Genomic DNA, 27,470 nt, shown 5'->3' with positions numbered 1-27,470 from the left:
AGAAAATAAGTGATGAAAGGTCGTGTATATAAAATTATATTTAATAATATATTGTATATTTCCATTGTTAATAAACAGATGTACTGCTTTTCTTCATTCTATCTCCTTCAGTGTTGATCTGTGAGGTGTTTAATATAAACAGCGGGTGTTTGTGAACGCTCCCTTTAGTTCACGGTGGTTCAGTGAAGCGGCAGCTGCGAATATCAAACCAACTTCAGCCGGGGAATACGAGGCTGCGAATATCGAGCCAAACGAATCTGGAGCTGCGAATATCAAACCAACTTCAGCCTCGTAATTAAACTTTATCCTAACACAGTGATATAGTATATCCAAAAGCCCACCTACACTTATGCTAGGAGCATGTTCTAATATGCTGCGTTTTAAATATTTTTATTATAAATCATACGGTGCCTGAACACTGGAGACATATCTGCTATAAAAATCGTCATATATTATCTCCCCTCGCTTGCTCTACCATTTAAAATCCACATCATTTAAATTATGCTAAGAATCAGCAGATTTAACGCTTTCAAATCTCTTTCATAGTGATAAACATCATAGCTTAACATAATTTTACTTACGATTTTTAGTGCAGGATCTCCACTTGTAACTGAATATATATCTACTGTATGGTATAAGCACTTTCACTTATTTGAAGATGGTGAACAAAGTTTCCACCTCTGCTGCCAACAAGCAAAATAACATCACATACTTTAATTATACAACACAACAGCTTATTTTTATATTTCTTATATTGTCATACAATGAAAATCTCATACCACTGGAACCCTAATGGTGGTATGTGAGCAAGTCCTGATTTTCAAAATTTCACAGTCTGGATGTAGAGTAGGTAATAAAGACAGAAGTGGTTAATAGTTGTATTTGTTTTATTACAGCTAAACCGCTCTCTACATAAACAAGTGACATTCATTAGGTAAACAATGTATTCCAAAGCAAATAATAAATAATTTATTTGATATTTTGTACAAACCAATAGTGGCTTGATATACATAATGATTTCTCTCATAATGTACCATAAAATAATACAAGAATTTAAGGCAGAGAGAACTCATGCTGGCCAGCCTTTACTGGTACAGCTAAAATGGGCCCCACTCCCGTGTCTAGTGGTATGATTCTGTTTCTCGTCTGAAAATAATGAAAGACTGGGGGTTGTTTCAATATGTGTAATAAAGACTGTGTGCTTGGCAATTATCTGTGTATGTGTTTGTGGGGGAGTAATCATAAAAATGAATAAATCACAGGTCCCCTCACTGAAGCTAGATACTGACCGACTTATCTTCATGGCTTAAATTCAGTGTAATCTCCTTTTGGAGATGCTGAGATCAGTTCATGGTCCCTCAGTGCATGTGTGTGATGATTCTTATCAGATGCATCGCATATCTGTGTGTGTATAAGGTCTACATGTATGAATGTATGCCTTCAAAATAGCCAGTGTCTGGACCACAGTGACCGTGAGCAATTGAGCTGCAGCCTGTCTCGTCTGACGAGGGGTCTTGAATCACTTCTTAAAGGTTCTTAAATGTCACAATGGAGCCAGAGGATGTTCACACTCAGCTGGCATTCATTGTTCAAGTGTTTAATAGCAACAAAAACACCAACCAAAAAAAAAAGTCAAATCTGACACAGCATGATAGATTCTGGAGATGGAATTGATGCCTCAAGCATCTGGTACAGCACAGACAAAGAGCATCATGAAAGAATGAGAGACACAAGGACAAATAAAAGATACTTGTTAACAATGCAAAGCGAGTGACGAGAGCTCTTTAAATAATTACTGAGGAAATAAATGCTCAATGACAGTAAAGCATAATTGTCAAAGATAGTAAAAATATAATATATAGATAAAAATAAATAAATTCAGTTTTATACAAAGGGACGGGAGGGGGCAGGAAAGATGATGTGGCTGTGAGATCACCTGCAGAAACATCATAGACTATAAAAGGATAGATGAACATTTTTGGAAATGGCAGTTTTTCTGAAGTAAGCCTACACAATTTCACAAAGCCACTTCATCCAGTCACAAGTTGTCTGAAGAATAACCCGAACGTCTGTGGAACTGTTGCTGTAGAAATCTTCTTTGAACTGTTGACAATTCATGAGGGCAAAAGATTCATAAAATGCTGATAATATAAACATTTTTTTTATATTATTCTTGTTAAGCAAAAACCAAGTATTTCCGTTTTAGTCGCTTTTGGCTTTGACAGTCTGAGTCTGGCATTTGTTCCTTTCATTGTACATACAAATTTCATTATCAATGGACCAAAAGAAATGCTACAAAAAGACTAAATTAAATAACTGTAAGCTGAATTTAATGACAGTGAAAATACTATACAAATGCACACTTTGAGAAAAGTCAGGTTCTAAACAGTACTGAAATGGGTTCTTTGGCAACGTTTACTCTAATTATAAGACTATTGTCACTAAGATCATTTTTTCAAAATTTTCAAAATCTTAAATCTAATATTTTCAAAATTACTTGATTCATTTTTATATTTGTCAGTTGATCTGACATCTGAATTGTAGGCATGAGTGTGAACAGTCGGATTGTATATCATACATCCACTTAACTCTATGAACGTGCTATTCACTTGTGTGTATGGTATCTAGTATCTAAACAGATACAGGTCCTACATTTACATTTACGAATTTTCAAGATAACTAAATTAAATTATTAGAATAGGTTAATGAGGTTTTGCAATGTGAACGTAGCCTTTGACTCATAATTGTGATGGAACTCTTTCTTTGTTTTCAAAAGGCTTTTATAGAAACCATCAACAAAATGTAATTTCTCCAATGCAAAAGAAGCACTTAAGCTTCCGAAGAGTTGGGAGTCGTTAGGGTTTTAGGCAAAGCCACTACCTATCCTAAAAAAGGTATAAAGAACTCTGCCCTTTTAAAAAATGTAAATCATGTGTCGACCCACTGAATGAAATGATGAAAAACAGAATATGGTCATTCTATAGATCTTCTTTACTGCTCATTTGATCAGACTCAACTATCAAAATGTTAAACTATCCCTTTAAAGCATCTCTGAGACTGTTTACCACAGTCTATGAGGAAAGGGCGCTGTGGTAGAGTTGCATAAGAATTAACTTAACTCTTAACCCAAACCAGTGAAGAAAACCTTGATTATCAATATAATCAATGCCTGTTAAACCGATTTCTGCTAGCCAACACAATTGCAATCTCCTCTTTGAGATTTTAGATGTAAAATCAATGTTTTCTGGTTTATACGTGTTAATCTTTTTGACCGGTGTGTGGAGAGCATGCACACCTTATATAACGTTTACAACATTATAATATAGTCACTGTCACCAATCAATACTTTTTTCCAAATCTACTGAACTGGTCATCATGAAAGTTTGACACAATGAAACAAAACAGAGATACAGGGTTTTTGCATGACAGTGACAATAAATATCCTCTTACCAGTCGCCTCATAAATGAGTGTGAATTACAATGAAATTTAATTTACCTTTAAGGTCTCAAGGTTATATAATACTGCAATTTCTTTAGCCTTCAGTTGTAACTCACCCAGGTGATTAGATAAATAAATGCATCACATCATAGTACCTGACACCTTTGATGCTCTGCCCCAACTCATTGATCAGCTGATAAAGAACTCATTTTAAATTATGTGAGATCTGTGCAACAGTGGTCTCTCCATAACTCTTCATCCACACATCTTTTGCAAACCATTTGGAGAGCTAAATGAAAGCAAAATGCCAACAAAAGTTGAAATAATGGGTGACTGCCGCTTCCGTCTCGAGTGTGCCTCATGGCTCGATCCTGTAATGGCGTAAGGAAATGCTTTTATACAGCATACAAACTACATAAGTTAAAGCCTTATAAATTACCTGCACAAGAAAGTGTCCTTAAATAACATTACTGACCCCTCAAAAAAACAAAACAAACGTTTTGAGGCCAGAGTCTTGCGTCAAGACAAGGAAAAACTGACCAAGGATGAGTCTAATTCCATGACTAGGACTAAAATAAGTGTTTGTGGTGAAACGAAATAGCAAAAAGAGTATAAAAGGTAAAGAATAAGATCAAGGGACGAGACACAGAGCAGTGAAAAAACATCTTCAGTATCCACACAAAAAATATCAACTGAAGTCACGCACTGAGCAGGCAGCGTCCTGTTTATATACAAAAGTAAAACTGAAAATAGATATTTCTTCTCTGTACAGCATTTTTTCTTCTTCTTTTTCTTCTCTTCTTTATACAAAAGTTCTCTCTTTTATTTTTCTGTTCTCCTCTTCTCTCCCTTTCTCATTCGTGTTTAAATCCTCTCTGAGTGCATGGAACTTCTCTCGACTCCCATGGATAATGATAAGGGCCAGGTGTGGCGCCCTCGTGAGGTCAGTCCAGTGAGATGACGTCGGGGATGGAGCCGTATATGACCGAGGCGGCAGCGTCTGACCGTGAGCGGGACACACTGCTGTGGGGGTGGGCGTCCCGCAAGCTGCTGGATGACACCAAGCTGCTGCTGCTACCACTGCTGCTCCCCCCACTGCCATTGGCTGGTGCCAGCGAGCCGCTCACCGGTGTGCCCGCCTGGTCCAGGTACAGCTGCGAGTTGTAGGGCATGAAGCGGTTCAGGAGGAGCTCATGATCTTCCGAAGCTGAGGCGGATGCTGCGGCTGCTGCTGCCATCACCATGTTGTAATGCTGGAGGTGAAGAACAGACAGTTTATCAGTTTACAGCAATATAGAACAGGACCTGAGCATAAGTCAGATACCCACACAGTAGCTTCAATTCTACATGATAACATAAAGCACGTACAGCTGTTCAAAGGTCTGGAACCAATGTATATAAATGAAGATAATAACCACTAAAACAGGCTAGTTTTCATGTTGGCAACTGAGAGTTTTGCAGCCTTCACACAAGTAAAAGTACTAATACCACACTGAATATGTATGCTGATGTCCTGTAAGTGAAGGTCCTGCAAGATAATGTCCAGTACAATTCCACATCACCATCAAAACGTGATTACAGTAACAGAAGTACAAGTACTCAATGATTCATAGCAGCAAATGTAGGATTTGAGTGTTGTATTTGGGTTGTGGTGGAGCTTGTATTCAACCTATTTATTAAGTAGCAATCTGATGCTTCGTAGCACAAAATAGAGATTTAATTTTTAATGGATACCCAGTTATTAATACAACACTCTCTCTTATTTAAAGGGATAGTTCGGGATTTTTGACATGAATCTGTATGGCATCAACATGACCAGTTTCGTGCATTCTCACTGACTTACCCCCGACCATGTCCGGTGAGCGGAGTTCTTGTTCAGTATTGTCCGAGCCGAAAGTAGTCCGGCATGTTTGCTGGGGTCACGAAACGAAAGCGTTTTTCTTCCCAAAACAGTACGAGTGCAAAAGAGTGATTTATTTGCATAACAAAAAACGGTGTCTGCAAAAGTCACGCCTCATTATCACTGGGGCACTACTTTCATTTTGGATCAGTGCGCGCGATTGCGCAACCTGGCAGCTAGCCTACGGTTTCGATTTCACTGTTTACTGTTCGGGAACATGTCGGACTACGAGAGCGACGAGGAATATATTGATTTCCGCTCAGAGCCAAGGGGGTATCTTTATGAGCCTGAGTATACTGAGGAGGAACTTGCCCAAATCGAATTGGATGCAGAAAGAGAGAGGGTGGACAGAGAAATGATTGAGACCGAAGCTGGAGCCGCTGCTGCTGCTGCTGCGATACCAAGGGTGGCCGACAAATCCTGGTGCACTTGTTTGAAGTGCGAACTAATGCCGACAGAGGTGGAATGTTACTGCTGCCACGAGTGGGTTTTAGTTATGCCCGAGATACAGAACCTGTCAATTGATGAGGACGTCGGCGGGCCAGCTGCTGCCTGCATCACAAACAACAGCGGGCATGGAGAAACATAGTCATCCTCGCTGAAGTGCGCACCGCAAACACGAAGCTTCTTCATTTTCACCACTTTGGTGTCCACATGGAAGCCCATTGCAAGTATCCAAAGTTGCCTGAGAGCAATGTCAGTCACGGGGATACGATGGAAACTGTGCGGAGAATCAGCCACATCTTTGTTGCTACAGCCTGGATAATCACAAGTCCGCACCATTTTAACACACACACATACAAATGTATAAATCTGTGTTCAAGAAGCTTCTAAAAGCCGATAAACTTCTCTCTAAAGCTTGCTCTTTGCGTTGCTGGTTGAAGCTGAGCGCAGCCAATGATCTGAAAGACTAGTGCGCTGCTCGCAAGTTAGAATGACATGCGCACTGATCCAAAATGAAAGTAGTGCCCCAGTGATAATGAGGCGTGACTTTTGCAGACACCGTTTTTTGTTATGCAAATAAATCACTCTTTTGCACTCGTACTGTTTTGGGAAGAAAAACGCTTTCGTTTCGTGACCCCAGCAAACATGCCGGACTACTTTCGGCTCGGACAATACTGGACAAGAACTCCGCTCACCGGACATGGTCGGGGGTAAGTCAGTGAGAATGCACGACACTGGTCATGTTGATGCCATACAGATTCATGTCAAAAATCCCGAACTATCCCTTTAAGATGATCATGTATTACATAATAGAGATGATTTTTTAATGGTTGCCCAGGTATTAAATACAACACTCTCTCTTATTTAAGATGTTCATGTATTACAAATCAACTTACTGTGAGCATCTGTTTCACTGGTGTGTAACTGGGAAATTGCTAGCCACTGCAGACAGAGAGGATTACTTATAACCTATGATAAGACATGAATATCTAGGAGCCATTGTGTGCTGTAAAATACAATATTCTACTATATGACTAGATTGGAGATTACCAGAAAAAAAATACCAAGTCTGAAATAAGGATGAGCCCTGTGCAAGCGGGTCTAGTCTTTTCCTGTATATGTTTCTCTGCTGTGTGTTTGAGTGTGTAGGCCCTTGCTGAGCCTGAAGGCCAGTTTATGTGGAAAGAAATTAAAATTGAAATGGCAAACCAAGCTAAAAATAGTCATAATTAACAGACTCAGAGCTTACCGGATGATTTTCCCCTTGTAGAAATGAAAAGAAGTTCAGCTCTGTGGAAGAAAAATGAAATCCAGCAAAAACGTATTAGAATACCAGAGTAAAACTGTTTAAGACTTAAGCATGTCTTCTGCCTTGAAGGTTGCATTAGCCATAAAAACACCAAATCTGTTTAACATGTATTCAAAGTAAGTGGTTAAGTAAAATTAATTGAGCAGTTAGTTTTTTTTTTTCTTCTTAATGAGACAGAAAAATCACTTAAATATTCTAATGTTTAAATGCTGATGCAACATTTATGTTACAACAACACTGCACAACAAAATACTGTGGGGGGGGAGAAAAGACACATTTTTAAAGCCTCTGTGACACAAACGTCACCATGGGCTTTTATGGGTTAGACTGAAATAACATAGCAGACATCACTGCAGCCTCATAAAAAACAAAAGCACTCTCAGCTTAGCAAGCAGTTAAGGCACATACCTGGTAGGTCACTGGGTGTGTGGTAATAGGGACGATAATCCTGAATAAGTGGAGGGGGAGGAGGGATGTAGTTTGTCTCCACTGCTGGCATGCTGGGAGCTCGCGTCACTGGTGATGCCCGATGAAGATTTAACACCCTGTACGAGCAAAAAAAAAAACAAAAAAAACAAATAAAAACTTTTTAATTTAATACTAGAAACAGAATAATGCTCCTATATGTCCAGACTATAAGACATATGTGTCCATATGTCCAGGCTGGGTACCACTGTAAATAACCAAAACAAAAATATATGCAGGTTGTGTGCGTACCTCAACAGACAACAAAATTACCCCAATTGGCCAATGGGGGGAGCTACAGCACAGCAATATACATATATTTTGATCAAAAACTTAGGTATACCACAGATCCTACACTTCTTACAATTCTTATGACAATTTGAACTTAATGTCACTTACTCTGATATCCTGGTATTCCTATTGTTATTCCTATTATTATTACTATTATGGAAAAAATAACATTTAGTAGCTCAGTTCCAAGCAAGCTGTACATTTTCCCCACATGTGTTTTATAACAGAGACATACCCTTTGCTGACTGGAGGTGAAATGGGTGACAGAGATGGACAAGCTCGTTTGGAAGGCGGCTCGTCATCATTATCATCATCTGAGGAGCTGTCCAGAGTCAGGTCAATCACTTCCACTTTTTTACTGTTACTACTGTTATTGGATGAACTGTTTCTGTGCTCAGAAACCACTGATCTACATGAACCTGAAAAAAAAGAAGACAAAAAATATTATTTTAGAACAAATTCTCCAAAAAAGCTAAACTTGAAATTGGTAAAGAGCACAGGTAGTATTTTTTTTTAAGTTAAACTGAGACCCTGAATCTGCATAATCTGTTTACATGTGCACATGCCCTTAAAAAGGATAGTTAATAATTGAAAACAGATAATATGTTATGATATGATTTGATAACACATTTATGGGAATGTAAAATTTCCCCCTGATTACTAAAGCAAATATATCATCTACAGTGTCCTCTAAAAGTAAAGAGATACAGAAAAGTGAAACTAATATGTTTACCCTCCAGGCCGTTGGAGGAGGCGGATACCTCTTGCACCACCTTTTTAGACCTCATTGGAGCCCAGTTGCCGTCCTCCTTAAACTGGATTTCATCGCAGTCTACACAGCTGTTTAGTATCTCCATAAACAACCTGTGTCCCAAAACAATAAAATAAATAAATAAATAAATAAATAATGCACCTCTCTTTAAATTTCTACATCTCAACAAGTAACAACATCTTAAAAAGAAAACAGAATATAAAAAACAAAAACCTTGTGATGTGTGTTTTTATTCAAGGAGAACAGATTCTTAGTAAGTCAAAAGCTAATCATGTCCAACAGTTTAGTTTTCAAAAAAAAAAATGACATGAACTTTGAAGGTTGAAAGCTGATTTGTTGCAACATGTTAAAAGCAAGAGCACTCAAATAAAGAATCTGCAGAGGTTTGGATTCTCACAGATTTAGCTGCCTTTCTGTGAGGTAATAGGGCACTGACCCGTCAATGATGAGGTGCTCGTATGGGGCCTTTTTGTCACAGACTGGACACACCCAGGTGGGTTTCTTCTCGTTCATTTGGATGTAGAGCGTAGCGTCAAAGCACTGCAGGTGCGAGCAGGTCAGCGCTCGACAGGGAATCATCAGCCGCATCTTCCCCAGCTGCCGTTTACACACAAACAGTAACACACAGATAAATAAATCAGCCACAACATATAAGCAGCATCATAATCATTCTGGTTTACACGTTTGAGAGGTGGTCTATATATTACAGAGACAATGCACAACCAGTTAAATAGGAGCCATAAAAACACTGTGCTGGCTGAAAGTGGGGCTGTTTCAGTCCTGAGGCAGTGGGTGGAGCAGCACGTGTATGAGAAGGACCAAATGTTTAATGCTCTCTGTCAGCAGTGAACAAAATCCTAAAGAGATGCCATTGTATTTTAGTACAGTTCAGCACACTTCAAGAGCACTAAATACTAAATACTTATTCTATGATCTGTATAGAATCTGGTCTATAGAATTAATTAGAGTTTTATAACAAAAAAACAAAAGAAATGGCGCAAAACTACATACCGGACAAAGTAGAGAGACTCTCAGACTAGTTGTAGCAATCTCACTGTCAGGGTCAGCCGTCAGCTTCTCTTTAACTGTAGGAATATTAAAAATTATGAGAGCAATGAATAAAAACAAAACCAAAAGTGTAGCTGCAAGCTGCAATGAGCGGGTCCAAGCATGTATCGGCTCAAGAGACAAGACACACTCAAACATTTGGATTCAAATAGGCCTAATAAGAGCTAATGCAGTTTGTTCTTAATTTATAGGCAGAACAGGGGAAAAAAGGCCATAAATGTCAGAAAAAAAAACTAACTAAAAATAATATATCTAAAATAATTGTATTTTAATATGCACACCAAAATGAGGCCCAAAAAACCCATATAGAAGCTCAGTAAAATTGGGTCAGAACTGAACAAAGGTCTCCAAATATCATTACTATATATCAGTGAGTTTCATAAGATATCTTTACCGTTTTTTATTAGATTGACATTGACAGCTGTAGAAAAAAGAGCAGCATAAGGGCCATAAAATGGTATGACACATTTTACTGATTAGTTACAGCTATATCACTAAAAAAGCCATTCCTGATCAATGTGCTGGTCACATAAATGGTCAAGAAGCCAACATTTTCACTGAACGTTCTAGGACTAGTTAAAAAAGTATAATCCAATTTAACACAACTGCTCAAAGAAGGAAAACAATGTATTTTTTAAAAGGCATGTAATTGTAAAGTTGTACGGGATAGAGCACTGCATAAAGTGAAACTTGTTTTATATGGTCAAGTCACATATAATTATTTATATAAATTTGACTTTCTTATACAGTGCCCCTAGTCTTTGCAAAAACTCATCTGGATTAATTGGGCTTAATACTCTAAAACTTATAGAAAAAAAGAGGTCCAATGTTGAACTCACTGAGTGCTCTAGAGTGGTCTGGGTTCCTGATGCCTTTCGACCGAAGTCTCTGTAGCAACACTGAAGAGGACTGTTGTCGGACAAGGTACACAGCCATGGAATAACTCTAAATGAACACCAGAAACACACAACTTATGAGACTTAAATTTGCTGCAATATGAAAATTGTTTCTGTATTAATGACAGTGCCAAGGCAGTGTTTTAGTGTTATCAGAGTCATTTAGAGCTCCTACCCTTCCGATTTCTGACGTCCAAGACACCACAATAGTGTTGGGTACTGTTGTGGACAACCGGACAAGAGAGGTAATGTTGATAGGTCTGCTTGGTCGCTTTGGCTCCACTCCATTTTTAGTTGGTGGAAGATAGCCCTGAGGATCATTAGAAATTGCTCATTAGAAGTGTACAACAAAGCAAATGAAGTGCTTTAATGTTACATTGATTGTTAGTGACTAACATTACACAATCTGATAAGAGAAGGAAAGCTAAGAGCTAGTGAGTAATTACAAAATATATATAAAAAGTAAGGTTCAAACCAATTGTAAGATCATTTGATACTCGTGCTATCTCTCTTATTTAATCTGATGCATGCTGTAAAACTAATGTTTTGATTTTAAATAAAATCGTTGACAAGGCCACACTCACAGGAAGGTTACAGGGCTTCCCATTCACTTTCACACAAAGGTTGGGAGGGAAATGGTCTTCCTGAGGACAACTTGTCTCTGATAGGCAAAACCTGCAAAGAAGAAAGAGCAGGTTAGACCTGTGTGTAATGATTTGGGGCCACCTTAGGAATGTTTGGGAAAGATCTTCACTGGCCCACAGAAACCCAAACAGAAAAGGCACTGGAATGCTCATATAACCTAAACATTCAAGAACAGCTACAATTTATTCTGCTTCAGCTGGACTAACTGCCTCAGTACTCAGTATTACTGTACAGCACTGACTTTCTACAAGATTTTGGAGCTTTTCTGTGAGGATTTGATTTTAAGTAGAGCCAAGTCAAGAGCATAAAAGGTAGACAGGATGTTGAATCACCTCAGGTCGTTCCTAAGGTTGTGTATGGAGCACCACCATTCCAAAGAACAAGTTCAACTGCTCCAAAATTCAAAACAGTTTCATGTTTATCTGCTCTAGTGAGTCCTTTTCTATTGGCAACATTTCTCCTCAGGGTCTAGACAAGCAATTTGCACACTTGTGTCAGCAATGAGTGCAACTTAAAGTAGCAGAATGTGTTAATTAAATCAGGTGTCCACAAACACATGGATCACTGGATATTAGAGCTGTGTATTCGAAAGAACTTGGCAGTACAATACGCATCATGATTTTGGGCTTATGATTCAATATATCACAATGTGATATCATGTTGCGATACTGTTAGCAAGGGGTATGCTGTTTAAATAAATGTTTTAGAAAAAAAAGTGATAGTGTAAGAAAGACACTAGCATATTTATAAAATCTGATCTTATACTGATATTTATATGTAAACTACAAATTAAAAACTGATAGTGTGCAGTACTGCAAAATAAAACTGAAATACAATACAATACTGATATTGATAAATACGATATTGACTTCTTGCACCCCTACTGGATATAGAGTGTACCTTAGCTGAACCTGTACTGCGAAGTCACATTTGGTCCCAGAGATGTCCCTGTGAAAACAGAGAGGGGGAGGAGGGGGGGAATAGGCGAGTGAGATGCAGCATACCAAACATTCTGAAAGACAGCTTGGGCATGTTAGAGACACCGAAGCTTTGGAGGAGTGAGCAGCAGTAACAGCTATTACTTGCAGTAGTTGGTTTCAAGCCAGTACTTAACGTGTATCTTCACATGGAAAAAACGCTCCTAATTAAGTCACCATTCTTCCCCTTTACACTTACATCGAGCTGCTGATCTGCTGGACTTGCTGAGGTGTCAAAGCAAAAGCGAAGCATGTTTCCTGAAACCTCTGATTGTTGTCTGATGCTGAAACACAGATAGGAGGGAAGAGAAGAAAATAATCCATGAGAACTGAACCATGAATTGGCAACCAGAGACATTAATCTACATTAACAGTTGTATGTTAGTGAGAGGGAATCAGTCTTGTTTTTGTACCAAAAAAACATCAATTTTAAAAACAATACAAAGAAATAGAACATTTAAAACAGGGGCTGTGACTGTAAAAAAAACTCTTGCTAATGTTTTGTGACTGTGTTGTAATTACACACACAAACAATAACAAAATATATAACAACGCAAAAAAGGTACAAAACAAAAAAGAAGAAAAAAGTTTGTTATATAATTAGGGCATTTGACAATCTACAATATTGCTTAAATTACAGAGGTAGCCAATAACCTTACAATAAGCTAACAAACAAGACACAATTGAAGTTGTTGCAGTCTAGAGTGTGGTAATGGCTTCCACTGTAACTATTATAAAAAATATATTAATAAAAACAGAACCTAAATATGATGAACAAAAATATTAAATTGCACCATAAACTATATCCGAATAATTTCATTAGCTAACTTAGTTGAGAAAATATACAAACTGTGGATACAATCTGTAAAACTCACACCTTTATTACTGGTTCCTGGCACTGTACACTGGCAATTTTTTTTATTCCAAATTTTAGGGGATTACCTGACCATTCAATATGTATTCAACAAAAAAAATATATGAATAAATAAATTCTTCATAATAATAATAATAATAATAATAATAATAATAATAAATATAGCCGCAAGCGGCGATTTACGGGGTTCGAGCGTTACAGGCAAAGAGACCCCTGGAGGCCAGTTAGGCTTAAAACATGTTGCCGGTTGACCGGCATCGCCAAACTGGATGAGGATGACCAGCATGACCGTGAAGATTACCAGCATGACTAATCTGGATGACAAACTTGTTGACCATATTGACCAAGCTGGAAGACCATAATGACCAAACTGGATGACCAGCATGGCAAAGGTGGTTGGCCAGTATGACCAAGCTGGAAGACCACCATTACTATGAGGACAAAGCTGAATGACCAGCAGGACCATAATGACCAATGTGAATGGCCAGCATGACCAAGCTGGATGGCCAGCATAACCAAGCTGGGTGACCAGCGTGACCATAAAGACCATAATGGCAATGCTAGATGAGTGGTGTGAGTAAACTAGTTGAAAAGCATTGATAAATTGAGCTGTAGTGTTCATCAGGTTTTATGTGGTGTCTTACTGCACTCTAGTGCGCATTTGGTGAAACAAATTCAGTTCTTAAATTGAAAAAACACAAGGCATAAAAAGGGCATATAAATAACCCGTATATAGTATATAAGTTTTGACCTGATTAACATTCCGCCTTTTAAAAGCTTGCTGGAATGTGATTGGCTAATAGTGACCACAAAAGTGTCCATATCAAATTTTCATTTGGTGTACCATTAGTGCATGGGCCATAGATGATAATTGGCTAGGATGACCTTGATAGCTTGTATGGTTCTAGAGAAACAGCTATCGAGCATTGGCCCCGCCCCCTGGGGGTGTATGTCTACTTAAACTGACAGGGTATCTTAGAATCATGTAATGATCAAAGGACTGACGTGGTATTAGTGTCAGGTTAAGCATTCAAAAGTTATGTGTTAAAGAGATTTTACTGCACCATGGTAGAACTCATTTGCATATGGTGGCCATATTGTTTATAAATGTAAAGATTTTTTTAATAATTATTGAGGAGTAAGCTCTGCTGAACTGTTTGACACCAAACATGTCATGATTGGTCAAGGAGCGAAGGACAAGATCTCAAAAGTAAGTTTTGCATATTATGCAAATAAAAGAAAAATTAAATGGGTGGAGCATAAACAAGAATGACCCAGGTGGCTGACTAGCATGACCAAGAAGAATAAAGATCTTCAATTAAGCAAGACAAGCAAGATTGAATAAGTTCAGCAGAGCTTTAATTTAGAATAATTCACCTGTAGCTGTTTCACCAAATGACCACCAGAGCGCAGCAAGAGACCACATATAACCTGCTGGAAATCTATCACTCTATAAGTAAGACAGAACATTCCCTATCAGTTTGTTTCTATTTATTAAAAAGAGAAGGAAAGTCGGATTGGGCTCCAAATTGGTACTCATGATCAAGTGGTCTGCATATATATGTGTGTAAATTTGTGTGTTGATAGGGTCAAAGGTTCCTGACTTCTGACCATTTAGGTTTGAAAAAAGTGATAATACAGGCTTATGGCCTACAAAATGGCTTTTGCTCTTTGGCCATATTAGAGGCAAAAAATATCTGATTTGGCTCAAAATTTGCAGTCAAGATCACAATATCAGTCTATATATTTATGTCAATTTCTGTGTCGATAGGGTCAAAGGTTCCTGACTTCTGTCCATTTAGGTTTGAAAAAAGCGATAATACAGGCTTGAGGCCTACAAAATCGCTGTAGTTTTCCAGCCGTTGTAGAGGCAAAACATGTCCGATTTGGCTGAAAATTTGCAATCAAGATCAGATTATCAGTCTATATATGTGTATAAATGTGTGTGTTGATAGGGTGAAAGGTTCCTGTCTTCTGTCCATTTAGGTTGGAAAATAGCGATAAATAGAATAAATTGAAAATAGTTATTTTTTCACTGTAGAGCCTACTGAAGACTTATTTGGCTCATACTTGGCACATGTACTTCAAATGTCATTGTTAATTAGTAGCTTCAACAGTTTTGGCATGTTTTAAACTTTGACAGAGTTTTGGCCAAATAACTCTGAAAAGGCTTTCACGTACATGTTTGATCAAGGTTTATGGGCCTCAAATAGTTAAAATGTCAAGATTTTTTTGATAATTATTTACCTACAGGGTCTCAAGATTGCATCAAGACCAAATTTGTTTTGATTGATTAAGGACTTAAAGACAAGTTCGAAAAGAGCAATTTTTACTCTTTTGGCCACTGATGAAAATCTTTGCATTTTTGGTAAACATATGTAATTACAAAGTTGTAAAGGCTACAGCAAAGTATACAACTAAAAAAGAATAACAAGCCTAGGCCACTTGTACTTTTAGATATAACTGATTTTCTGCTATAGCGCCCCCTTGAGGCCAATCAACGCCATATTTTAATGGATGATAGAAGGCCCTGAGATACATGTAGGGTATAAGTATCGTCCTGATTGGTGATTGTTTAGCCTGTCGAAAGCTTGCTGGAATCTGATTGGCTAATAACGATCGCAAAAATTTGCATATCAAATTTTCCTTCTGTAAAACATTAGGACATAGGCCATAGATGATACATGCCAAAGGAGAGCTTCATAGCTTGTACGGTTCCTGAGAAACAGATTTTTAGCTTTGGCTCCGCCCCCTGGGGGCGTATGTCTACACAGATTGACGGGCTACCTCAGAATCATGTTGGCATCAAAGTTGTAAAGTGGCATTAGTGTAGGTTTAAGCATTCAAAAGTTACAGCTGTTAGAGTAAATTTGGGTGTGCCACGGTAAGATTAATTTGCATATGGCGGCCATATTGTTTAAAAAATTCTCAATTTTTTCGATAATTATTGAGCTTGGGACTCTGCTGAGTTGTTTGACACCAAATATGACAGGATTGGTCAATGACCCTAGGACAAGTTCTCAAAAGTAGGTTTTGCATATTATGCTAAATAGCAAAAAATCTAAGTGGGCGGAGCTTAGTGGTTCTATTGACCTTTTTTATCTGCCATTAACCAAGGAATCATATAATGCAAGAATTTTTGCTCAAGCTATCAGGGCGTAGGAGTTACGAGGCCAAACGCGTTGACCTTCGCCATAGCGCCCCCTTGAGGCCGATCGGGCTCATCTTTTGAATCTGAGTAGCGGTGAGAAGTACTACCATATGACCAAGTCTCAGCCCTGTAGGCCTTACGGTTTCTTCTGCCCAATCACTTCTATGGCAGAAAAAGAATAAGAACTATAATAATAATCAGAACAATTACAATAGGGTTTCTAGCACTACGTGCTCGAACCCCTAATAATAATAATAAAAACAAAATTAAATTTTGGTGTTTGGAATTCTAAGTATGTAAAACATAATATTTTAAAACGTTTTCATACATATGAAAGATAAAGAATATCATATATCAGACCAACTGTTTCTATACCAACATACCTTTCATGTGAGATCACAGGAACAAGTATCACATATGCTGTTAGTCTTGTGGAATATCACTCTAAATATTTATGTACTCATGTTCATAGCTGAACTGTACAACAGGTCCAAAAATAACCCTGAGTTACGCAATCCAATCTCCTTAAAGAAAGGAAGGGCCTCAGGAGTGGGTGAGAGATAAGAGCAGCTCTAGCTGCTATCGTAACAAAAAGCTCATCACTTCACAGCTTATCACGCAGGATGTGTGAAGCAGCTCCGGAAAGACTATCACACCCAGGAGAAAGAATGTCTTTCACTCGTCTATTGACTTAAAATGTAAACATCACACATGGCCAAACTATAATGATTTTAAACAACATTATAATAGCAGTATAAACAAGCAGTGATTTAAAAGGAGCTAAGGGGCTTCACAAGAACCAATTTTTTATGTAATGTCTCAATGCATAATTATAATAGTTTATGCATGTCTGTTTTAGAATATCTGCATGATATAGGATGCTAATATAGTTAAACCCGTAGACGGTAGTGCTGGGTGATAATCTTCTATTTTTTTATTGTTTTTAACACAGAAAAAAAATATTTTCGATTTTAATGAAAGGAAGGCACCGGTAACCTAGGTAAGATGGATAATCACTTTGGAAATGAATAGCATTTTCAAATATTTTTGATTAAAAAGATAAAATGTCTGCATGTAAATCTGTGATTACTCCATTTTGAAAATCGCATTAAAACTGTAATTTGAATTAACCAAATTAATTGTGGAAATCGCCCAACACTAGTAGGCAGATTGTAGTGACGTCCGAACATTATATAAGGGCAGTTACATTTCTGTCTTACCATATAAAAGAGCGCACAAATATGCACAACACATGGTTTCATATAACTCCTTTATATTTAGCACAGTCGCTATTTATAGCCTCTCTGGACCTGGTCCAACCTGATAAGCCATAAATCACTTGAAAAGCACCTTGATGTAAATGAGTGAGTAGCGGGTGTTGGGCCTACAGAGAGAACATCACTCACCCAGGCTGGTGGGCTTGATCAACTCATCCAACGTGTCATAGAAAGGCAGCCTCTGGAGCTTGACATCTGGGTGAACAGGGTGCAGGGCAGAGGGTAGGTGTGGAAGGCCCAGCTCATGCTTGGGCCCCAAAAGTGAGACAGGCAGCAGAGGCGAGGGAGCGCCGTGGCTGTCAAAGCCCAGCTGGGTCAGACTGGTGGGCAAGCCTCCGTGACCCCCGCCTGTCGTGGAGTGGACCCCAGGCAGGGAGAGGTCTGTGGGAGACACCATCTTTGTAGGGAAGCGGCGGCGGTACAGCTCCTTGATCTTCATCTGCACGGCAGGGCTGCAGCCAGCTTTCAATAAGTGGAGTGCTTTAGTCAAGAGTTCATGCTTTCTTCCGTGCTTGTTACGCCCTGCGTATCCCAGGAGAACTTGAAGCTCTGAGACACGCAGGCTCATCACCATTTGCTGTTTGAGCCAAAAAGACAGAAAAAGTACAGCAATTAATTTTACTGAGCTAATTATTTGACTAAAAACTTAAATAAAAAATATACGCACTCACGTTGAACAATATTTATATACAACCTCAAATTAGGAAAAGTTTAATAAAAAAATGTGTTTTTTACGTTTCCTCAGAACGTATTGATTGCAGACAGTAAGAACTCAAGACATGTTATGTTCTGTCTGCTCTAATTCTCAATTCATTTTTAAATGTTCATCCATTGGAAGAGATAACCTAAATCATGACTGTGATTTGTTGAAATATGCATGAGGAAATTACAGAACTGTTTTAAATCAATGTCCCCACACGCCAAAAAAAAAAAAAAAAAAAAAAAAAAAAAGATATAAAGGAGTTCGCATCTTTGAAACGTTTTGACAAGGAATAGCAATGCTTTACCTTACAAACTTTTTTGCACAATACATTGATTGAGTATAGTCAATGCAATGTGTACATATGCAATAGTCACTCTGTAGGATCAGTATTATAAGCCAAATTAAATCAAACCTATCAACTTGTTTGATACAAAATGAAACCCATCACTGTTTTCTTTTTACATGATCTATTTCCCAGAGGCAGCGTATATCTGCTCAATATTTTCTTTAACTTATCTTCCATACAAATCTTTTCTGCAGAAATCTCAATATATAGTACAGAACAACAAAACTACTAGTGTACCTTAGGGCTGTGAATTGGCAAGAACTTGTTGATATGATATGTATCACAAGACGGGTTAGGATTCAATATAAATAGACAGATATATTGCCACTGTTTAAAGCAAATTTTAGAAAAAATGATAGTAGGGGTGGGCGATAATATCACAATTTTTTTGAGAATATTTAGCTAAATATATTCTTGGCGATAACTGATCAAATCTTGAATTTGAAATACAAATCTCTGATTTTTGTTTAATTCATTTCAAGAATATTTTTTTAGGTATGTATAATTTACACTCTGTGTTTACACTGCACGTAAAGCTATGATAAATAAGAATAAGTAGCATCCTGAAGACAATAATAACCTTCAATTGTACAACTAGCCCAAAACTGAGACAGTGACCACAATTATCTTCAAACTAATAAATATGTACCAGTCAGCAAGAAATACATTGCCATATTTCAGAAATACACATGAAATGATATTTTTTGTCAGCAGAATCTACTAACTCCCTAGAAAAAGATGCCACCAACACTACAGATTTTCTAAAGAAGTTCTAAAGTAAGCCTAGCCACTTTAACGCAACCGTGTTATCACACTTACTCCTGTCAACAGTTGTTCACATGTGAGGGACACTTAAAATATCCTAAAAAAAAGTTAACTTAAACCAAATGTTTATAGAAATTAATGATAAACTGACTCTTACCATTTTGGAATGGTAAGTTTAAAACTGGACAGCATGGTACCAGACATTTGGTTTCTATTAAAACTATGGAGGAGGAGATGGTGAGATTTTGGGGGAGGGGAAGATTGAGACTAAGCTTGATCCACTGAGCTTTCATAACAACAGCAGTGAAGCTCAGCTCCAGAGAAAACAAAGAGAACTGCAGACCCTAGCAGCTCACATTTCTCCATCTACACGACCAGACTTCTCACTGGTTTATTGTCAAATGCCAACTAGACTGTTCATACAAACATGGTGACAAACACACACTTTATTAATCCTGCCCATCCCCCTCCAAACACAAATACACATTATCTGTGCTGTCTGGGCAAGTGGAGGTGAGATATGGGAACATGTAAATAAGCACATTCCTCAATACACGTTTTAGGAGGGTGAGAGAGCACTGCAGAAGTTTACTGACTAGTAATATTGCATACTGATTCCAAGGGCTCAAGCTAGATGCAAGTTAACTAGGGTTTCCCTCTGGAAATTGACTGGTTGGTCAAATCAATCAGTGGACTCAGACTTTATAAAAAAAAAGAGAGAGAGAAAAGAAAATCCAGAAAGATGACAATTATAAATAATAGAAAATGTACATTTGAATTATACCGAAATGTGGCTGAAGGAAGGTGGAACAGTCGAGTTCACTCTATAATTTGGGCTGCGCAGGGCGTTTTCCCTTAATCACAGACAGGTGTGGCTTATCTCTCAGTGGCCACTCCACAGACAGAGTGGGAGTTAGAGCACAGGAAAGAGGAAAATAGAGTCAGGTTCATTGTGATGGCAGTGTTTATCTGATTTATTTTGGTGTACATGTGTGAATAAACACAGGTTGCAGCCTTTGTTTGTGCACGTTCCTTTAAATGTGGCACAGCCATTTTAGCATGACCGTGTGTTTGCTAAAAAGAAAATTCATGACAACATACACTGTTTTTGCTGTTAAGAGAAACTAAAGCTGAGAAGCCTAGTTGTTTATTAATAGGTCTAATTTAATGTTTAAAGAAAATAAAATGGACATAAACTTAATTTTTAAACAAACGTGCATACAGTCTTCCTCATTATTCCACAAATCCAAATGATGGTTAAAAGTGCAATGTAGTGCAATATATTGTTAGGGTATTCCAAGATCAATTACTTAGAAAGGAGTCTTAAATCCTCAAAACACATAATATCAGGTCTTCATTTAGCTGGAACCCAGCCTGTGGTTTGGTGTGTTCATTTGGTGTGCCAATTGAACTACCAATGGACAGACTGATCAGATGTATCAATATAGACAGATTTTCAGCAAAGAAATGCTGAAAGGCTTAATAAGATCATATTTATAAGTAAAAGATTTGTGCAACTTTGTGCAAGGCTCACTTTAGTTGCTGCTTGGTCACAAAAAGCTGCAATTCTTTGTTGTAGGGCTACAGATGATCATTAATAGGCAGTGTTGTGCTCCTCACAGGCCAAGATGGTTTCTCATAAATGTATAATTGTGTGCGTTTTTTTCCTTATGTCATATTTCCCAGTAACATTTCGATACTTAATAATGTGTTTACCAAGAATGGTTAAAGTTCCTGGATTTGTTCTTGCTGTAACCTGAAACCCTAAGAGACATTAATTAGTGACTCAAAGAGAAATCAGAAGGAAGATATCCTGCAATCCCTGTAAATGAAGCACTGATGTGATGGAAAAAGTAAATGTTTTAACACATTTTCAATATTTATCACTCAGAACCTGCCCAAGGGTAACTATAAGCCTGTAACGTACAGGTATAATACGCATATTGCATCAAAGAGCAGCACTTAAATGTGCACAACCAATCTGTTGTGAACAATCTTCAATTAATTAAACTTGAAACAAGTTACTACAGTTGATTGAAATCAGATTTGTACAGATGCAGCTTATAGTGTTTTTTTTTTGCATCACTCAACACGACAAACAACCTAATCAAATACAAAGCGAAGGAGGTCTTAAAAAAAAAAAAGCGGGGGTCTAAAAAAAAGTAGCAAAGGTTACCACAGCAACTCAAACATTTTTGATGTCAGTACTCACAAATCCGATCTAATCACTTGCAAATACAGTCATCTCAAAGGATCTGATTTGAGAAACAAATCCGATATGCCTGCAGTCTCCTTACGGTGGGTGAAAACGGGCAATGATTAGCCCAAACACTTGAAGGAAAACTGGGTAGATATACAAGAATGTGTAAACAAACAAACAAAGTTTCTGTAATAAGCATGCACCACCTTGTATTTAAAGAGTTTGATGGAGAGACAGTTAAGTGGTAGGCAGCCTTCTGTTAAACAGATGTTTAGATTTGCATGCTCTTTGATTTTTCTTTACAGGTTATTTTAAAACCTGCCAATTAGTTGCTTTCATAAGTTCTTTGTTAGCTAACAAGCAAAGCGGCTGTATGAAAACAAAGCCTCAGGCAAGTAAGCAGTTCCATCAGTCACTACTCATAATTTGAGACAATACCACAACACATGATATTACAGAAGGCGTGCCTTAAAATTTAAAGTCATTTTAGAAGTTCTTTGCTCATACAGATCTGACTAATCTCAGTAGCACTGAGATTAGTCTAACACCATTTGTGTTAAGAAATCGAAAAGGAATATGAAATATTGGACTGAAAAAAACACAAACATCTTAGTCCATCATATCCATTTTTTTTTATCACCCACATTGTTATAAAATCCAGTCAATTAATTTGAAATCATTTATGGTCGCTTCATTTTGAAAGAGGATGCAGCCTGAAAAAAAATCTACTGTTGCTAACACTGATTGTATAGTAGCAAGCTTTTTAGAGCCATTTAGAACATAGCTAAGTAGCTTCTAGGTGTTTTCACACCAGCCTCTTTTTCCTGACTCTGTGTGCTTGCTCCACAGGATTGGTACGTATGGTGAAGTGTAAAGACACTTGCACTGTACCGATTATGGGTTGTGTGATTGGTTTATTTTGTAACATGACTGCTTCAACATAAAATCAGCTTTGTGGAGTGAGTGCATATATAATCAAATAAATAATCAAATAATAAAAAGCAGTAAACAGCCAAAGCTTTTGTGAACCTACCCAAAGAAAAAAGACGCACAGAAATGTGTAATGATTGTTTTGGTTAATAATTTAGGGCGTTTTTACACTAGCCTTTTTTTCAGACCTCGGAACACTTTCTACGAGAATCCGCTTGGTGCAGAGTGTGAAAACGGCCAGAAATTAAGACACAGCTTCTCTTCTTTAGAAAGCAGTGAATGTATTTATTTGACATCAAACAATACTCCAATCTTTTTGTGTTGTGGCTAAGGGCATTTTCACAATCATCCAGTATAAATCCATGGATCAATTGAAAAAATCCATGCGCCACTGTTCTGTGTGTGGGTTTGTAAAAGTTTGTTGATCAAGGCATTACAGCAGCTATTATGACGTGTTTATGATTAATCGTACAGACCTAATGTGGTAAAAAAAAGTACAATAGCACTGAACACAGCATGAAAAACTAGACACCACAAGCAACACATTTACATGCTGCTTTTATAACATACATGTGCTTAGTTCCTTATTTAGTAACTTTTGGTTTCATTGCATGCGGTCATTATAAGGCGGTGCACTCTGGCATACTAAAATATGGGTACAGAAAGACACCGCTAGAAAAGAGGAAGCATCTTCAGTTCAGAGGATGTTACTTGTCATAAGAGTATTTCCTCTCTACAAGAATAACAACCAACATTAGGATGCCCACATAAACACACAAAAATACAAAAACAAATGCAGCATGTGAACCAATACTGTACGTTATGACTGACAGCAACTTTTCCTTCTCTTGTTGTCCAGATCATAGTGACCAATGCCGTAGTTCAACTGGCTATAGTTCTTACAAAAAGTAAACAAGTCAAACAAGATCACACAACCTCCCGCACACTTTTTAACCACAAATCAGTCAATAATCCTAAAGGAAAATAATTTGTAAAGATTCGTTTGTGTGCATCACTCTCAGTGCATTCAGCCTGAGAAGACTGCATTTGCTGTAAGTGATTGCAGGCATCTTTCTGGGTGCATAAAACACTTCAAACTCATCACTCTTAATGCAAGTGTTGCAGCTTGAAAATGGCACATTCCAACAGGAACCAGGGAAAAGGAAAACTTTCACATGGGTTGTACATACCTGCTGAACCCTCCTTGATTCACATTGGTTATCACCACTTTGCATTTCTCCTAATTTGCATGTTAAATGTTCAACTCTATTGTGTTGCTGACTCCTCCTAGTTCACATTATCTGCCACTGGAAATCGAGGGCTCTCATTGAAAATGGCTTTTTTTGCACTGCATTGTTGCCAGTTGTTAGAGCCAATTAAATTTGTTGAAACTAAACATAACTTAAATAGAACTGTTTCAAAGTGAAGTACATCATACTGACTGACAGTACACTAGTCTAGAAAGGGTTGCAATGAATGTTTGCAAATTTCTCCAACTAAAAACAATACCTCTGGAGTCACAAAGGCCATAGGCTACGTGTACCTCAGATAAAATTAGCATTATTTAAAATAAAAAAAATCCACAGACGAGCACAGTAATTAACATTGAATAATAAAACAAGCCAGCAAAATAGGCCAGTAGTTCTCAAACATTTTAGACCATGTACTACTAAAGCTTCCTTCTGCAGGAGTACATCAAACAATGTGTAAATGGTTCTTCAAAAACTGTGTGTAGCTTGCCCACCTTTTCAATCTGCAAGCTGGCATGAAAGGTTTGATGCTTGATTAGTCCTTTTAGGTTAATGCAAAAACACTATTGAAGAAAACAGGGGTGCAGTGAAGTGAACTAAAGTGTCTAAATGGCATCCATAGGTTTGTTATTCAGTTAATAATCATAATGTACTGACTACTGTGATTTAAGTTAACTTGTTGGGTATGTGTAGGGCTCATAAACCTGAGGTTAATAATTATATTATTGCAGTTATGAGTGAAAAACTGCTGCGATTGGACTTGAAAAACAGGGTGCAACACAAACAAATGCAATGTTTTGAAAATTACAATGGAAAAAATAAATAGACTACAAACTCAAGTAATTAAGCACATTCAGCACTTTACTGAGGTCATCTGGTGTATAATATTGGAATAAGTTGGCTGTGTACTGGCTAGAACTTCAATATGGGTTATGACTCAATATATCAATACTGTAAGCAAGGCAATGCACTGTGGTAGTTTAAATCAAATATGAGAAAACATCAGTGTAAAAAACACTAGCATACTTTAAGTTTATCTTTCATGTAATCAATAAAGTGGGGTCTAAAGACTCAACACCGACAATTTAGCATGAAAGAAGCAGACCAATAATAATTAGTTTAAAAATTCCTTAATCCACAAAAAAAAACCAAGAGTATTTGGTGTCTTACTGAAAATGAAACCAAACCAGATATTTTATAGAGTTAATAGTCTACAATCCGTGTATAAAATAATAATAATAATAATAAGAAGAAGAAAATATGCTTTAGCTTTTTATGTGTATCTTAGAGAATATGTTTTCATCTACCATAAGCAAAACATTTACAAAATGAAACTAATAATATCGGATTACCAGACGATAGTCCACCTGAGAAGCCTTAAGCATACCTTAGGCATCACCATAAACCATAAAACCTACCCGAGATGCCTGAAGAACCACTGTAACAGATAATAAACATCAATGAGTGCACGACCCACGTAGATACACTGAAGGAACACGTCACATAATGACAGATAGGTTGTGTTAGCTAGCTACCACCACCACCACCTGCTGATACCATTTCACACACAAAAGCATAATGGTGACCTATGCACCCTGACTGTAAACTCTGACAACTTGCCATTTGATCAAGCAAAAACATAAGACTGGAATTCATTTATTTAATTTAATATCACAAAGGTGCGAGAGAATTTTTTGGCCAGTCCTCTTCCTATATTGAACGTTATAAGCTTCAATTTAAGACTATGCTAAGCTGTAATTAACCTCGAAGACCTGTTGATTGCAAACTTCTCTTTTTTAATTTATATGTCTGCAGTTGGCAAAGCTAACGCTAGCTAGCTTGGACAAATTACATTAGTTAGCTAGCTTAGCTTACTAGTTAGCTATATTCCTGCCAAGACATCCAGCTAGCTTAGCTAACGCTTAGCTAGTTAGCTAGATAAAGCTACGTCTGCTACCTAACCTAACTAGCTAACGTAACCTAACAAGCTAACTATACCAGCAAGAAGCTCGATGATGGTGGACAGAGCTAAGCTAACGCGAGCTAAGTTAGCTTAGCTAGGTTAGCTAACGTTATAGCTCTTATTTCTGAACAGACCACTGCAGGTAAGTGTGTATTTATATCCCCACTTAAATAAAGACAGACTCATTCGCTATAAAAACAATCCAGAAGGAGCCGTGATGTTTCGTTAATCGAGGTTTTAAAGGTTAACTCAACGGTAGCTGGCTAGCTTCTCTGTCAAGCTTTATGCGAAGCACAGCGAGCTGGCCGGTGTTCTGTCGAGTTGTGCTACCCATCGATACGTGCTTCCTAAGGGTACTGCGCATGCGCTGAACTGCACTTTTTAATATCATAATAAACCTTTTTTTTGTTTTGTTTTTTTGTTCTGCATTAAACAACCTGGACTCACAAATGGAAATTAATAATAATTATTATAACAATCATTTTTTTTTAATACAAAAGCAGTTTGTAATGACCTCTCATTGCCATAACGTTGCCATAATACAGTGATTTATGCTATCCAAAAACACTAACCTACTAACCCACGTCTACTGGGACTTCTACTGGGAACATGCTCCAATATAGTAACTTAGTTCTTATGTATTTGTTTAATTAAATACACACTAAGGTAGCGCGGTTTGACAGGGTAGCATAATTCGACAGGACACCGCTTGGCAGCCTACGCAGTAGCTCGGTGGTGGTGGAGGAGGAGGACGAAGAGAGCTAACGCTAGCTAAACGGCTAACTAGCTAAGCTAACCAGCTAACCTAGCTAGCGACCGAATCCAGAGCAGACATATCACCAAATACCGAGCTTTATGGGTGGTTTTCCACACCAAAAACACACCCAAATGAAAGTATCACTCGCGTCAAGCCTTCACCATCGACCCAGCTGTTTAAAAGACTACAGAAGCCCAATTTTAAGCGGAGTTAAACGTGAAGAGGAAGCTAACTGAGTCGGTTAGCCCAAGCTACTCCAGCTGACACCACCAAGTCTCAACATCACAACAATAACAATGTTCCACGACCCGGAGACAAAGCCGCGGTCCGAGCCGGTCCGCTAACGGCACACCCGGCTCCGGGCTTCGTGTACACACAAACACACCGCGTACCGCAGCAGACCACCGAGCACAAGCCCAGTTACAAACAGCATCAACAGTAAATTTGTTGCTACGCTTTACCTTCAATTCCGCACTCTCCGCCATCTTGTTAGTGTGGCGCAGGCGTGCTGGGCTCTCGGCACGTGAGCGAGACGCCGCTCCACTAACGGCCGCTCTCACGCGCGTTCAAAATTAGCGCCTACATTTTTCATAAAGTCCATTAGACTAACTCTCAGACAGGCCTGTTCACACAGCAGCCTCCAACACCGCACCACTTCTGCAGTATGATACAGCAGGAGACAGAAAAATAAAGAAAGGAAGGAAGAAATAAAAGATAACTCAACTCCTTACTCCCAAATGAAGGTAATGAAATATCAAGTCACACAGTCCTGCTGCCTTCAAGTCGTGTCTGTAATATCGTATTTACGAGATGAGAGCACATGAACGCCACCACAAACTCGTTTTTACCAGTGGGAAACTCGGATTTTTAGATAAGCACGGACTTTCCCAGTTGGGGGCGTGCCAATAAGAAAAAAATGAAACATGATAAACTGATGTATTGATTCAGGCGTTCCAAATATCTTACCAGGGGCATTTTAATATGTTGTTGTTTATGTATTTTTGCGTTTATAAACACACAATTTGACCGGGTAGCACAGCTCCCCAGA

At 38.0% G+C, this 27,470-nt stretch overlaps 1 protein-coding gene and 1 long non-coding RNA gene across 4 annotated transcripts in view; one reads left to right on the top strand and one right to left on the bottom strand.

Annotated features, from left to right (window-relative positions):
• Positions 1 to 869: 869 nt before the first annotated feature.
• Positions 870 to 27,242, bottom strand: pias1b (protein inhibitor of activated STAT, 1b). Of its 3 annotated transcripts, none has more exons than XM_049483487.1 (14): positions 27,154 to 27,242; positions 17,638 to 18,085; positions 12,406 to 12,490; positions 12,130 to 12,177; positions 11,169 to 11,259; positions 10,760 to 10,894; positions 10,528 to 10,633; positions 9,632 to 9,705; positions 9,057 to 9,217; positions 8,582 to 8,712; positions 8,084 to 8,267; positions 7,501 to 7,637; positions 7,033 to 7,073; positions 870 to 4,692 (listed from the first exon to the last, which is right to left on the bottom strand). In XM_049483487.1, the coding sequence occupies exons 2-14, from the start codon at positions 18,080 to 18,082 to the stop codon at positions 4,384 to 4,386; spliced, it is 1,947 nt and encodes a 648-aa protein (XP_049339444.1). In that variant the 5' UTR covers positions 18,083 to 18,085; positions 27,154 to 27,242; the 3' UTR covers positions 870 to 4,383. The 3 variants fall into 3 exon arrangements, with proteins under 3 accessions (XP_049339444.1, XP_007249207.3, XP_049339443.1); XM_007249145.4 differs by lacking the exon at positions 27,154 to 27,242 and adding an exon at positions 26,884 to 27,023; XM_049483486.1 differs by lacking the exon at positions 27,154 to 27,242 and adding an exon at positions 20,107 to 20,440.
• LOC111194772 (uncharacterized) overlaps positions 27,047 to 27,470 on the top strand; it is a 101,104-nt gene continuing 100,680 nt past the window's right edge. The window contains exon 1 of the long non-coding RNA XR_002651252.2: positions 27,047 to 27,165. This is a non-coding gene — a long non-coding RNA (uncharacterized LOC111194772). The remainder of the gene's footprint in view (positions 27,166 to 27,470) is intronic.

Source organism: Astyanax mexicanus, chromosome 9, assembly GCF_023375975.1.
Source record: "Astyanax mexicanus isolate ESR-SI-001 chromosome 9, AstMex3_surface, whole genome shotgun sequence".
Classification (NCBI taxonomy): Eukaryota; Metazoa; Chordata; class Actinopteri; order Characiformes; family Acestrorhamphidae; genus Astyanax; species Astyanax mexicanus.
This window is presented reverse-complemented; position numbering and strand designations above follow the sequence as displayed.